A 15,124-nucleotide genomic window follows, 5' to 3' on the forward strand; every position below is an offset into this window, starting at 1 on the left:
TCACTTAGGTTGCATTTGTTTCGCCATAAAGTATTTTATGGGGCAGTAATAACTTACAACAACAATGAACTCAGCCTTATCCCAACTTAATGGGGTCGGTTACATGGATCCAAACAAAACAAAGTAGAGAAGATAGAGTTCAGCACCAAAAAAAGAATGGAAAAAGAGATGAGAAATGACAAATGAAATATAAGAAATAAAAGAAAAAGAATAAAGGATGAAAGATGTAAGTAAGAAGAAAGAGGCACAGCCCAAAGTCAGAATAATCTCAGCTAAATGGGGTCTGTTAAATGGATCTTTGTCCTCCAATAGGCTTTATCCGAGGTCATACTTGGTATAAGACCTAGACTATGCATATCCTTCCTCACAATTTCCCATATGGTCATTTTAGGCTTGCCTTTAGCTCTTTTAGCTCCTTCAATTGGGATCATATCACTCCTCCTTACTAGGGAAGTAGTAACTTCTGTTTTATATTTTTCCATCGTTTGATTTTTATATTGTTGGAAATCACTAATGAGCACGTTTGAACATGATTGAGTGAGAAAAAAAAAATCCAATTATATTACGAGGGTGAAATCCTCCGTGGTTACCAAGAGTACTAATGATCAAGATACCATCATTATTATTGTAAACTAACATCCTGAACAAATCTCAAAAAATATTTTATGCTGAAAAAACACAGCCTCAGTGAATTAGACCCACATTTTCTTTCAAGATCACACAGGCTAAAATTAGAAAAATCCTTGGAACATAAAATGAATAAACAAGGTGAGAGTGGATATCCTTACTTGAGCCCGAAGATTTGAAGCTCCATCTAATGTGATGAAGAAGAGATGCAATGCTTCCATCACTGGATACCTCATTCTAATGGAGGTAGCACCTCCCCAGCAATAACCACCTGAGAATGGCATGAGAAGATGCTCTATGAATTTGATTATTTTGGTTTTTTGTTTCACTTGCAATCAAGTTTGTGCTCTTTCAATTTAGCCTTGCCCAGTAGAAGCAGTATTAGTTAACTAAAAGGTCATTAAAACATTGGCAGGGACCAAGCATGGGAAGAACTAGCCTGAGGTAACCCATTTAGCATTTTGACAGAAAAGAAAGTAAAACTAATGGAAGCAAAAGAGTAAAAATAAAAACAAGAGAATTATTTTAAATTGAATTAGCTAAATATTGTGAGTAAATTGCCATATAAAAGTCAAAATATAACAATTTAAAAAACCAATGAGATAAAAAATAAAAATTTGTATGCTTGGATGGAGAATAATTCAGTACCATTAATTTCAAATAGAAACTAGACCACACAAAGAGAAGAAACTAGTCCTGATAAGCTCAGCTGCCGCTGTTATTTAAACCATCAAACAAATTGTTGAACAGTCACATGATGATTGATCATACTTTCTGTGTATATAAAATATACCCAAGAGGTACATCCAAAAAAGGTAAAGCAACCAAGAGAGAGACGTATCGATGGCTTTGCAGCATGAGAGGTAGTCCAAAAAGTGATAGAGATGAGTGGAGGTGGCAATGCTGATACCAATCATCAAGGAGAACCAGAGGGTTAGAGAATTTAAGTGGTAACAATTTGGGGTGGAAAATAAATGAGGTAGCAGAATTTCTGAAATTTTGGAAAGTGCAACAGCATCAATTCAGAAATTCAGTCCTTTTAAGCAATCAGCACTTAATACTTTTTTATCTAATTAAAAATGGGTTGCTCCTGAATCACTGCTCAATAATAAAGATACCCAACATTTATAGAGTGAAGTAAAGGAAAATAATATCCCAGGGGAAGCCAAGTCAAAACTGCCCCTAAAAGAAAAATCTAATTGCATTGCCTCCAAATAGATTTAAGCAACGAGAAACATTACCTAGAGGGTTCATTACCTGATTCCTCCAAATAATCTAAATACCAACTTTCCCCAGATAATACACAGGGTATAAATAAGTCTCATACATCTAGTACTGGAATCAGGTACTTTCATCTCATCAAGTTCTTTCAAGAATAATATGTAGCTATGGAGGGGGTAGCCCTCCTTTGCTTATGCAGTTCACACCTCTTCCTTGAATTTATTGGAACTTCCATACAAATTGATCTTTCTTCCAAGCCCATAGTACACAGATCGAGTGTTACTTCTGTTACTAAACTTCGGAATTCACCCACTAGTCCTCTTTCCTTTATGTTCTGCACATCTTTTTCTTCCCTGGACAGGTTTGTTATTACAAACAGATCCATCACCTAAAGCCACGCCACAGATAGTAGAGTAGTTCTCAACAGAAACACATCTTCCAGTCACTAGTTGAGGCCGCCGTCTATCATGTTTTATAACCTGAGGACAGAGATCATCAAGCTCCCAAATCTCCACTGATACTGATCTTACTTCCATATCGCCAGATCCAATTTCTAGGCCCAAATCATATGCACATGATTTCCCTTTCAGCAATGACTTTGAGATGGAGGTACTAATCCTCTTTCCTTTATGCTGCTCGCACCTTTTCCTACCTTTGACAGGCTTGCTTCTACAAACAGAACCATCTCCTAAAATCACCCCACATAGAGTGTAGTCCTCATTAAGACTATATTTTTCCATCATCAAGGGAGGCTGCAATCTCTCGTGTTTGAAAATCTGGGAGTGAAGGTTCTCAAGCTTAGAATCGCCTTTAGTCTCACTCCTTTCAAGTACAGGAACTTCTAGACAGATAGGCCCTCCATCTAAACCCGGACCATGCATTTGTAATTTCCCCTCTATCATCGACTTAGAGATGGACCCATTAATTCTCTTCCCTTTATGCTGACCACATCTTTTTCTTCCTTCAATGGGTTTGTTTCTACAAACAGATCCATCACCTAAAGCCACTCCGCAAATGCTACTATGGGCCTCCTCATCACTGCATTCTTGCATAAGTAATTGAGGCTGTGATCTGCCAAATTTGAAAATCCTGGAAAGGAGAATTTTAGGCTTCTGATCACTACAGATAATAGATTCAGCCTCTAAAGCAGGTGATGGGGTGGCTTTGATCCTGATTCCCATTTGCTTCTGAGGGAAACGGTGGTGCCTGTTCCATTCTTGGAGCTTTCTGGCAATGTTCGGAAGTAGGGTAGTTTTTGAACTTATTCTATCTAGTTCTACAAGGATATCAGTAGGGCGTCGAGCACCATTTCCACCTTTATTCCATGCATAATCGAAAACTCCAAGCAACAGTGCTTCTGTACTCTCAGCTTCCTTCTTGTTTTCCATCTGTATAATTCAGGAATGACAGTGAGATGGGGAACATGTGAGCTATGAATAAACAGTGTATAAAAATATCAGTACAAAGGCTCTTTCAAAAGGGAAAATAATGGCAAACACAAGAGAGAGAAATTATGTCAAGCAGAATCTGGAAGTTTAGTGTTCACTATCAATTTGTGTCAGTTCACTCATTAAATGGGAGTTTGATACAAGAAGTTGAATTGGTTATGTCATCAACGATATGATTTACAGTACAAGATTTAACGATTTTACAAAAGATGATAAAAACTAAGAAACAGAGAGTAGAAACATCATCTATCCATTATCACATAAAAACTGATATTGATGTCCGTTTTTAAAGGACTGCATTCTCAGTCCAACCAAGCAGGCTCAGCTCACTATTCATCATCAGCAAGAACCAGTAGGCGGTCTCCGATTGCTTCTGTAATGCTGGCACAATCATAGGAGTTGAAGTTTCAGACCCACTCCAAGTCCCTTTCAAAGACTTAGTTCTTTGGATGAAGGGGCAAGTGATTAGAAGAGGTTCTATTATTCAGAAAAATATTCCCCATGACATCAACAACCTAGAGTGAACACAATATACAAATTTTTGAAGACAAATACAGGGTTCTTTCAGTGATTCATTGCAAAATATGCGATTCATAAGGAGCTAGCTGATGACAATTATTTGGCATTGCATGAGAACTGAGTTGAGATTGCGTGAAGTTGGTCACATGGACGGCTTCTTGATTCTTTTTCATGTGTTTTGTATATCTTGAGAGCTATTTTCTTAGGCTGCTCCAGCTAGCCCTGTTAACTTCACCTTCTAATGCAACACTTTTAAAGAAAACAAAACAAAACTGATACACTCAAATTCGTAATCACTTCCTAGTTCTATCCAAATTCCTTTTAAAATGCAGCACAAATTATCATACTCTAAACAGATTATCACTGCTTTCTAGCAGATGGTCCTTCAAAATCACTAAGTTTTGACACCGAAATGGCAGTAACTCCCAAATTTGCTTCAAGACTTAGTCCTTTTCATGTGGTGATCTTTAAAGACTATTGTTTCTTTGTGACCATAAGACCCAACCAAATATGTGTGGACTGTGGAATCATGCCAAAGAACAGCTGGTGGTTCTTATTAATCCTGTAGATTTTCAGCCAGATAACACTACTTTAAAATTCCAGGTAAAGGGGAAAAAACATATTAAAACACTTCATGAAGGAGAGCCATATTGATAAGAAAATGGACAGTGGATGAACATGCCAGCAAATTTAGTTTTAGATCTCTGAATCTATTCACTCATTCAACCCCCCTCCCCCCTTCCAACAAAAAAAGTAGTAGTTTCACCAAACCTCAGAATCCTTGATATAAACTACAAAGAAAGAAGCAGGAAATAGTACCAAAACTGAAACTGTGACTCCGAAACCATAGTTGAGAAAGATAAAGCTGTTCATAAACAATACGCAGTAGTTAGTACTAACCGGAGCCCATCTAAATACGATTGGAAAACCCCTGGAGAAGATCTCCTGAAACAATCCAGGACCTCCACTAGGGAGCCAAGAGCTCTTATCCTCTTGATCGGAACGACCAACCCAGTTGCCATCGCCAAGATGAGAACCAGCCCGGCCATAATGCTGGAGTCTTGTCCTCACATTGTCGGCTTGTCCAAGGTACACAACGACTATTCGGTCTGGATCGAGCTCGCGAAGATTCCTCCGCACTCCTCCTCCATCTCCGCCATGATCGTCGTAGCCCGTAAAGTATGTAGCTATGCCGAGCTCATACAGCCCAGGACATGAACAACTTACAGGTAGGTTGTGTATTCTGTACCTCTCTATCCCTTCCTTTCCCAACGAATAGTTTTCCCAATCAGAAGGTCCAATCAGAATCTGAAGGAACAAATCACAAAGTACTAGCTGAAATTAACAAAAACCCAGAGAGCTAGTGATTACATGCACCTGGTAAATTCAGAGAGAGAAGATTAGACATGAAAGAACAAACCTTCCATTTAGAGAAGACGGAGTCGTGTTTGGTGCGTTTACACTCCTCTCTCTTCAGCCTGGACACGGCTAATCCTCTCTCTTTCCTTTCCATTCCATTCCGTTCCAGTAAGCTCAAAGATGAACAAGTTCCCAAAATTCACAGAGAGAAGCTCCAAAAGAGAGAGAGAGAGAGAGAGAGGGTCGAAGTTACCAAAAAAAAGAGAGAGAGGGTCGAAGATGACCGTTACTATCTGTTTTTATAGTGGTTCTTTTGCTCTTTATTACTTATTATTAATTGCTCTGTCGTCATTTTGCAGGGTCGCCTTTAATTACATTTTTGCTAGTTAGGGTTTTGCGTTTGAGGACATGAACACATTTTTTTTATTCTCTTTAAATGGCTAAGATTGGGGAAAAAAAAAAGGTTTTGCTATAAGTGAAGAGAATGAAATCCAAATTGGTTCGCCGTGATCTCTCCTGTTCCGGCGCCGGAGCTCTCATATTCCGATGCACCTCTCTCTCTCTCTCTCTCTCTCTCTCTCTCTCTCTCTCTCTCTCTCTCACAGTGTGCAAATAAGCCTCGCCGGAAAATTGCAGACCGCAAACCCCCAGCTTCTGCTCATCGACATTCATGTCCAACCACACCCAGATATGCAGAATTTGTCTGAAACTGAAGGTATGGCATTCTCAAACTTCATTGAAGTTAGCTTGCTTGTTGTCTTAGTCTAATATTCTCTACTAATATTATATCTAGTCCTCCTCACATACTCAATTGTAAAATTGATATGTATCAATTTCTGAATCAAACTCTAAGACTATCCCGGGTGTATAAACTACAATTTACAGAGTGATTTGCTCTGGTTGTTTATCTGTCAACTCATCCATCTCCTTGAAACAACAAAACAAGATGAATTAGACAAAATTATGCAACAATGCCAAATATTAAGGGGATGTCAGGACATAGATCCTATTCAGGAGAAGAAGGAATAACAGATCCTATTATAGAAGAACACGAGACAGACAGGAGCCCTGGGGCATTTCTTGGCCTAGATGTTCATTTCAAGAAAAGGGTATCTTTTTGAAGTTCAAAATCCTTGGTCCATTTTCAGAAGCAAGCATTGTGGATTAGAAAACAAAATAAAAATCATTAAACAGTCTCTAGGTTAGCAACCAAGGAAGATAAACCTGACTTTGGACACTATGCCCCAATTGGTTACCAGAAACCAAATTCAAAATTGAGATGGATAGAGACTATCCCCAGAAGTTAATGGGCCTTGAGATGAAGCTGCTGCATTTCGGGGAGGGTTGGGGGACATGAATTTCAGTGACCAGGGGGTCGGGGCTTCTTTTTTTTTTTTTGCGAAGGACGCCGCTGCAATTTCTGTAAAGTACTGTTTGCACACCATGAGGGAAAGAGAGAGATAAGAGCGTCAAGATGACAGAACTCGTCGCCTGCTTGAGTGATTGCTGAAACAGGGGAATTCATGGCCATGGTGTGCAGTAGAGACTCAATGGGGAAATAGGCAAGAATGAACCAATTTGGTTTCTCTTTCTTTTTAGTTTTAGCAAAATCAAAGGAATTGGGTTTTTTTTTCAATCTCAGACTCTCAGCCATTTAAAGAGGATAGGACAACTAGCCATGTCGTAGAGTTCCTAACTGGAGATAGCAGTATACTTAACAGCAGAGTAACCAGAACCCATTTTTTATTGGCACAAACTGGATTTGTAACTTCAGATACACAATGGTTCCACACAGATTTGTGCAAATTCAGATTTTCAATAAATTTGCAACCCAATAATAAGGCTGTTCAAAAGAAACTGCACCACAGAGTTTTGACTTCAAATATGGTTTTTATTCACCCAAGTTACAACGTGGGGTTGCAATTTCAGTTTAACACCACACTGAATTGATCTTAGATATGCATATGGTTTCTTAAGCATCAAGTTTAAGAAAAATTACATCCCTGGTATGAAGTAGTATTCCTTTGAAAATTTGATTAATCTAAAGATGGGTATTTAAATGTCAAAACTTATAGTGACGTTTGATTTCCTCAGGAGGCCATGCTTTTCTTGCCAACTTAAAATTGAAGCATGGCAGAAAATGATCAGTCAAGACCCACAATCCATGATGTGTCTTTCAGTCCTCCAGCAAACAGTACCTCAAGCTCAAGTCAATAAATTGCCTGCTAAGCTCAAGAACAAGCTCACCTTCGCAGTCAATGTAGAGCCTCCAGATGACTGGTATCAACTGGTATTTAACTGATGGCTGTGTTGGCTGAACATTAAAGACTAAGATGGGCTTTTTAACAGGTACCCTTTTTATTTCTGGCAACAGACACATGAATCAATAGAGCATTCGCAGCCAGAACTGAATTCCATACTAGTAGACATAACATGGTCCACTACTAGCAGTGATGGTTGTTGATGATTCTCTTAATCTAGTTAATTTCATAGGCAATAGTAGTATACTATGTCGTTCTTAGTCAAAATTTCTGCACTTACGGAAGAATAATAGACTTCCCATCTGATTTTTCCTCATTCTTTACTGGAATTCCTCAACTCATTTATTTTTTTCCTGTTACAGAACAGGGTTTACAATTTGTTAAATTCTTATTGGAACCAGTCTTCAACTTTTCATATTCCCTTTTATTTGTAGTTGCTAAGGCCTTGTAGAGTTCTCCTCTGGCAGCTGGACCAGTATTCAGCCACAAGCTTAGAAAAGTAGGATTCGACTTCCATGAGTTTCGAAGGTTCATCATATTCCACCAGTTTCCCTACAAGATCAAGACCCACAAGTATAGTCAGATACATGCATAAATATGATGAAAATACCATATCATCTTACATTCATCGTCATCAAATTATGATGATTGTTTCATAAAATCCTTGTGTTTCAGTTTTAGCGTGTCAATAGGCATTGATGGAACCAGAGTCTTGTCCATTTTACTCTCATCAATGGCTGAACTTCCAGAGCACCTATGTATACATTACACTATATCTTGAGAAGAGGGAAACATACCATAAGAAAGGACCATGATCATGTCACTATCTATAACGGTGGGAACTCTGTGGGCCACAGTTACCACTGTGCAGCTTGAGAATTCCTCCCTGATGACTCCTTGTAGGACAGCATCTGTTGCTGAATCAATTGATGCAGTTGCTTCGTCTAGAAACAGAATTCTATTTCTTCTAAGAAGGACTCGTCCCAGGCAGAAAAGCTGGCGTTGCCCGACACTCCAATTTTCTCCTTCATCACTCACTGTTGAACCAAGCAAAAATGATAATCTACATTGCATTAAACTGTGTACAGTCAGTATATTTCTTTTTCTTTCTGGTAGTTGGACCAACTCACCTAATGAATCCAAGAGTTTTGGAAGACGAAGAACTGTACTCTTCAATTGGCACTTCTCTATAGCCTGCAAAAGGCAACATGATGAAGTCCTTTGTAATGAAATCTCAGCTAGAGAGAATCAAATTAGTGACTACTATGCATAAATTTGCCATTATTAGAAGAATTTAAAGATTTGAGCTCAATACAATCCTGTGTATATTCAGTCATATGAAACCTGAAAATATGAAAGTCCAAATTTCCGCAGGACAGATTTTCTGATATTAGGATCAGTTTGTTTACCTCCCAAATCTCATCGTCAGAATAGAGGCCTAGAGGATCCAAGTTAGTTCGAATGGTACCCCTGAAAAGAGCCGGTTCTTGTGGGATGATGCTGAGTTTCATTCTCAGGTCCTTCAGGCCCATAGAGCAAATATCCAATCCATCTATGAGGATTCTCCCACTCACAGGTTCTACGAGACGGAACAAAGAATTTATCAATGTTGTCTTGCCGCTACCAGTTCTTCCAACAACTCCTACTCTAGTTCCTTCTTTGAAAGTACAGCTGATTCCCTTGAGAATTAGTGAAGCATTGGGGCGATATTTTATCTGAAACCAACAGAGAATTCATGGAAAAAAAAAGTTGAGATCCGCACTGGTTTGGGACACAATTGAGAACAATGATACTCAGATGTTCAAGATCTCAGGGCAGGGAAAATAACATTTACTTAGGATGTTTTCATTTTCCAAATATATAATATTTGCTATGGCTAAGTAATATCAGACACTAATCCCGTAGCTCGTACCCATTTTGTATTGTGCCACAGATAACATAGCAAGTACATGGACGGAATTCAAACGACTAGAGTCCGAAATAAAGATAAATGAATTTGAGAGATCACCTTCAAATCAACCAAGTCTATCCTTCCCCGGGAGGGCCATGAGGATGGTGGTCTTTTGTCATCCACAATTGCAGGAGGTTCTGATGGGATGTGCATGAATTGTTTTATTCGTTCAACAGATACAATGTAGTTGGCTAAGCTGCAGTACCATCTAGACATTAACACTTGGGAATTGGTCAGTGAGAGAGCATAAGAAAGAGATAGCCCAACAAATCCTGCAAAAGAGATGATAGTTCATTACAAATTGAGCTTTCCTTGACAGTCAAATAGACGGTCCTGATGATCGCAAATACCTGGAGCAACAGCACCCTGTGGAAGCAAAACGAGAAGAATAGCAATACTGAAGAGGGTCAGATTCTGGAGCCCTTCCACTCTCATGACTAACCATTCCATGGCAGCATTAGAATGAAAAAAAAGCTTTGCATCCGTGTCTATGAGCTTTAGGTAGTTCTGGAAGAACCTGTCCATCATGTCAAAAGCTCTTATCGTGACTACTCCAAGTGACGTCTCAGCTGCATAGTTCATAACAGGCGCTTTGGTTGTTCCATTAATTCTTATCAGCTCCCTTGCAGAGGCTAGGTAGTATTTCTTCAATTAAAAATCAAAACAAAATAATGTCTTCAGAATCCTCTCATTAAGAAAAACAACATAGAATTAAAGCAAATTCACAAACAAGAGCCACCTGAACATATTGTGTAGCTAATATAGCAAGAATCGCCACAAAGATAACTTGCCATGAGACTGAGGCTGCAACTCCTATGGTTGTTAATACTTCAGTGGCACATGCTATAACATAGGACATGGAGAAAGGAATGTCGAAATCCAGCACACTCAAATCTGATGATGCCTGCAAGAACGCATCCAAAATTTCCGGAGTAACCAAATGGATTTTGAAGGCAATATGACAATTATTTTTTAAAAACTAGGATCACAAGGTGCATATGAAGATCTCATGTAACATCCAGAGAGCAGGTAACCACCGATAAATGCAAAAGATATAGTCAAAACAAATATTTTTAGTATAAAGTGTATATTTTTCTATTCAGATACTTTGGCCAGATATCAGCACCTGAAAATCATAAGCAAGTGGTTCAATAATAGAAAGAGATAACCTTACCCGTGTTAAAATCCTACCAACAGGGGTTGAATCAAAAAAGAGCATGGGAGCCTTGAATACTGAACTGGTGAAACCCAAAAAGAAGGCTTTTGAAGCCTTCAATCCTAGATGGACGGTAAACCAGGACCTCAGAAATACAAACACTGCACTAGTGGCTGAAATTCCTGCATAAGTTCCAATTAAGATGGCACTGCTGATTTGAGGAATCTCGATAGCTACAGCAAGCCAATAGGCTGCACCAAGCTGGAAAGCAACAAAAGCACACTGAAAAAATATACTTAAAACAAGAAGAAGTGACCCTTTTGAGACACTCAGATAATCCAAGTATGGCTTCCAACCAACATCTCCAATCTCCTTCTCTTCATCTTCTGTTAGCTGGATTTTGGCCTGAGGAATGACTGAAATCTCCCCCTCGCTGTTCTGTTTCTTGGGGTAGGATCTCATAGATCCATCCAATCTATTATCTTCAAATTCACCCCAATGACCATTGATTTCAGGGTTCAACATTGTGGTTGCATTTTTATGAGCATTCACAAGCTGTTCAAATGCTGTTCCAGATGTCAAGAGCTCCTCGTAATTACCCATTTGAGTTATTTCTCCACCTTCCATAACCTGGAAAAACCAATAAGCAAATGATCACTATTTTGAGAAATTATAGACACATTTGGAGGGACAGTTTAAACTCTATGCATGATTACCAGAATCCTATCTGCTGCAGTGAGAAACTCGACTTGATGGGTCACTAGAATGACAGTTTTCTTTTCCATAGCATCCATAACACAGTCCTGCAAATACTTCATTCTAGTCAGCAACAACAGAAAAAATTACTTGCATATGCAAATCCATCGCATTCATGTATACTTGTATGTTTATGCATGAACTCATAAGCATCAAGGAACCCAATCTTTTGAAGACTTTAGCTTATTTTCTTACATTGAATAAAATAGCAGCTGTGTGAGCATCTACTGCACTAAAAGGATCGTCAAGGAGATAGATATCTGCATCATTGTAGACTGCTCTAGCAAGTTGTATCCTCTGTTTTTGTCCTCCACTCATGTTCAGCCCTCTCTGCCCAATTTTTGTGCGGTCGCCATGGTCAAAAGTTTCTATATCTTTCTCGAGTGCACATGCCGTAATAGCCTTATTATATATTGTCGGGTCCATTGGCTTTCCAAAGAGAATATTCTCACGAATTGTACCACTGTGAATCCAAGATGTTTGAGAAACATAGGCAACAGACCCCAATACATCAACCTACACACAAGAAACAAGTAACAAGTACCATAACTGCACTTAACTTATGTACAGGCCTGCATAAGCTTTCTAAAAAAAGACATTGTGTTTTGATTCTTACAGTCCCTGAGATTTTGGGTATTTCCCCGAGTATAGCATATAAGAGGGATGATTTCCCAGCACCAACAGGCCCACAAACAGCTACTTTTTCCCCCCTTCTTACTTCAAAATCTAACCGTCTCAGAGTTGCAACAGTTGTGTCTGGATCCCAACTGAAAGTACCAGCATGAATTCTAATTCTATTCTCTGAATTCTGTGATTGGCTTCTCTGCACATGTTCATCACTGAGCTCATCTTCCAGCAAAAATGCTTCAAGGCGATCCAAAGAGACCTTCACCTGAATCAACACAGATAAAGCCTCAGGAATCATTCTCACAGGCTCTGCCATAATTCGTAGAGCTGCAATGATTGTGAAAATGGTGCTGGCATTCAATGGGGCACTTCTCCAAAAGGCACATCCCATGAAGATTACTGTAGAGGTAAACATGGGAGACATCCAGTAAAAAACAACACCATAGGCCTTCTTAATCTGCAACTCAGTCAGCCATTTGAATTCCTTCTCGCGGAAGGACTCAATCAAGTTCTTGAATTTCTCTTCCCATGACTGTAACTTGATTATTTTTATATTGTTTAGGACCTCAGAAGTGGCTCGAAGTCGTTCATCTTGGGCAACCATGAAGAGAGATTGACAATTCTGAAGGAACTTGGCAAGCGGGACATTTAGAAAGGAACATATGAGGAGGGGAACCAAACCGGGAAGAACCCCCACACCCACAGTAAAAAAGAGCACACTGATGCCAAGAAACAATTGCACTGCAAGACTCCACCCTAAATGAAACCACCATAGGCATTCACCCATGCGATAAGCATCTACTGCAATGTAATTCACTATCTCGCCTGTTGTGTGTCCTCTCCTACCTAGACTAGAAAGCTTGAGCTGCTTTTGATAAACAGCAGCCATCAAAGTAGATCTCATCCGCATGCCACTCCTCCTTGAATTGAAAAACCAATGCCTCTGGGACAAAGACTCCATGACCTTGATGATCACCAAGCAGCCTACTAAGAAGACACCATCTATCATTTTTTCCTCCTTGTGGGCTTGATACTGCAGGAAGGCATACAGTAACAGTGGAAGAACTACGATAGCGACTGTCCTAAGAAAGGCATAGACTCCTATAATTACCATCTCTTTCATATAAACTTTAGCCAAGGCTCGTATAACCAAGTTGTGAGTATTTGTTACACTCTTATCTCTCCTAAGACAATCCCATGCATTATAAAAAATTTGGTATGCTAAGAGGGCTTCATCTTCAGATGTTAAATCTGGGACAGCATCAAGGTCTAATGGTTTTGAGTAACCTAAGCGCAGTAAAGGGTGAAGCCAGCAAAACATCAAACGACTAATGAAACTGGCTTGGCATAATTCTGTCCGATATGTATCACACTTTTCAATAAGAGGTTCAGATAAACTCTGGTCTGGGCTGTTCTGAGACGCAGTCTGACTGAAGTGTATGAAAGCACAAACAAGAAGCATTAGCTTGGCAGGCCATGACACAATGTCTAAGGTACAAATTGTTCGCATTTTTACCAACACTTCCACATTCAGTGCAGTCCCCAGTAATGAGAAGGAGACCCACCAGACTATAACTAGAACTCTTACCCATCTGATCCTCTGCAAAATCAAGGAAACAGCCAAAGATATCCAAACCAGTCCCCTGACAAAATCAACCACCCAACTCAAATTCCTAGATTTTTCATTTCTATCCAATACATCCCACGCACCAGAAATAATATATGCAGAACTAATGACAGCACAGTAGACTGAAACAGCTACAAAAAACCAACACTTTCTTGTATCCCCAGTATTGTCACTATTTCTAACAGAACCAAGAATGAGAAGCATAAAGAAAAGAAAGACAAATAGCACATTCAAACCATCTATTGTAAATCTTTGAATACAAAGAGATCCCAGATCAAACTTTCCCTCACAAAGCCAAGGCCTCGAACCTGTGAATCAATACAAAACAGGGGAAAAATTATAAAATAACCATAAACTCAATTGTGATAAAATAATGGAAGGAGAATGTCATACAATGCCAGAATGACGATAATCAATATCATAGGTACTATTAAAGATAAAAACTTCAAGGACTTGATGAATCCTAAATGAACAGGATATAGAATTGGAAAAAAAAATTTTTGGGGGAGCGGGGGTGGAGATCAATAGGGAATCATACTAAGTTATTAACTGAATAGAAGAAAGAAAATGGGGAAAATAAGATTTGGAAGAAATATTTCAGTTAAAAGAACACCATTAAAGAAAAGAAGAAGAAACAAAAGGATGGATGAGCAATCATGAATTACATCTGAAAAAGCATTATTTGGGTACCTAATGATCTCTGGAAGGAAGCCATGCTTTGGGATATTTGCCAGCTTTTCTGCATAGAAATATTAAATTAGGACATATTTAAGGAGCCTCTTCTTTGGTTTTTTGGGAAAGTATTTAAGGAGTTCACATTTTAAGTGTTTGGTAAGAATTTAATGATTCAAACGGCTAGGTGAAATGAAGAAACCTGTCTCTTGACATGGTTGTATGTCAACCACTTCCTCATGCTCTTTGTATGGTCTTTTGGCTTGTTTTGCTTCTCCAGGTCAGAGGATTGAAGGCAGAAATTTGTCTCCATGCATGTTCATGTATCACTAGTTTTCACTGGTTCTGGCCTTCTGGGTTGAATTACCAGAACCCATGCAGCTTTAGGTTTGTTGATGGAATAACATATCCCTATCATCTCCACCAACTGAATTATTTTCCTTCCCAATTTCAGTTTGAATCTCTGCAACTAAATTATTCCTTTCCCAATCCAGTTTGAGTCTCTACAGTTTCAGGTCAGATGGCCCCACACATACATCCTTGCATATACATACATGGATCCTGTGATTTTCCTTCTATTACTGACCCAAAGACTGAACCCATTAATACTATTTCCCTTTGTGCTACCCACACCTTTTGTTTCCTTCAATAGCTTTGTTCCTACAAACAGCACAGAATCATTGTTTTAAAAAGGATGGGAGGTTAGAAAAGCTAATACTTAAATGGAAGATATAAATCAAGATTCCTAAATTATTAAGGCAATAAAAGATGATTGTAACCACACTGACACACGGACCAGGATCCTCTGCAGTACAGGCGGGGCAGCGGTGCACATCCGACAGCACAGCAGAGGCCAGGTGGCACGCATGGCACACATGAAATCCACCGGTACTGCAGAGG

At 39.1% G+C, this 15,124-nt stretch overlaps 2 protein-coding genes across 2 annotated transcripts; both read right to left on the bottom strand.

Annotated features, from left to right (window-relative positions):
- Positions 1–1,783: 1,783 nt before the first annotated feature.
- Positions 1,784–5,393, bottom strand: LOC122656935 (protein EFFECTOR OF TRANSCRIPTION 2-like). The gene is made up of 3 exons (XM_043851638.1): positions 5,236–5,393; positions 4,716–5,123; positions 1,784–3,236 (listed from the first exon to the last, which is right to left on the bottom strand). Exons 1-3 carry the CDS (start codon positions 5,326–5,328, stop codon positions 2,154–2,156), a joined length of 1,584 nt encoding a protein of 527 aa, XP_043707573.1. The 5' UTR covers positions 5,329–5,393; the 3' UTR covers positions 1,784–2,153.
- A 2,383-nt stretch (positions 5,394–7,776) lies between these two features.
- Positions 7,777–14,827, bottom strand: LOC122655026 (ABC transporter C family member 8-like). The gene is made up of 12 exons (XM_043849278.1): positions 14,761–14,827; positions 11,915–13,860; positions 11,494–11,814; positions 11,259–11,345; positions 10,561–11,172; positions 10,126–10,290; positions 9,737–10,031; positions 9,444–9,658; positions 8,845–9,150; positions 8,566–8,629; positions 8,233–8,472; positions 7,777–7,987 (listed from the first exon to the last, which is right to left on the bottom strand). The coding sequence occupies exons 1-12, from the start codon at positions 14,825–14,827 to the stop codon at positions 7,860–7,862; spliced, it is 4,446 nt and encodes a 1,481-aa protein (XP_043705213.1). The 3' UTR covers positions 7,777–7,859.
- Between the last annotated feature and the right edge of the window lie 297 nt (positions 14,828–15,124).

Source organism: Telopea speciosissima, chromosome 3 (assembly GCF_018873765.1).
Source record: "Telopea speciosissima isolate NSW1024214 ecotype Mountain lineage chromosome 3, Tspe_v1, whole genome shotgun sequence".
Lineage (NCBI taxonomy): Eukaryota > Viridiplantae > Streptophyta > Magnoliopsida > Proteales > Proteaceae > Telopea > Telopea speciosissima.

Bases quoted from the DNA above. Each gene is read 5' to 3' on its own strand.
- LOC122656935 (XM_043851638.1), bottom strand. From the start codon at position 5,328: ATGGAAAGGAAAGAGAGAGGATTAGCCGTGTCCAGGCTGAAGAGAGAG. The intron at 5,124-5,235 runs GTTTGTTCTTTC...TTGTTCCTTCAG, and splicing joins CCGTCTTCTCTAAATGGAAG to ATTCTGATTGGACCTTCTGA. The intron at 3,237-4,715 runs GTTAGTACTAAC...TGAATTATACAG, and splicing joins TCGTATTTAGATGGGCTCCG to ATGGAAAACAAGAAGGAAGC.
- LOC122655026 (XM_043849278.1), bottom strand. From the start codon at position 14,827: ATGGGTTCAGTCTTTGGGTCAGTAATAGAAGGAAAATCACAGGATCCA. The intron at 13,861-14,760 runs GTATGTGTGGGG...ATTGATTCACAG, and splicing joins ATGTATGTATATGCAAGGAT to GTTCGAGGCCTTGGCTTTGT. The intron at 8,473-8,565 runs GTGAGTTGGTCC...TTGGTTCAACAG, and splicing joins AAAACTCTTGGATTCATTAG to TGAGTGATGAAGGAGAAAAT.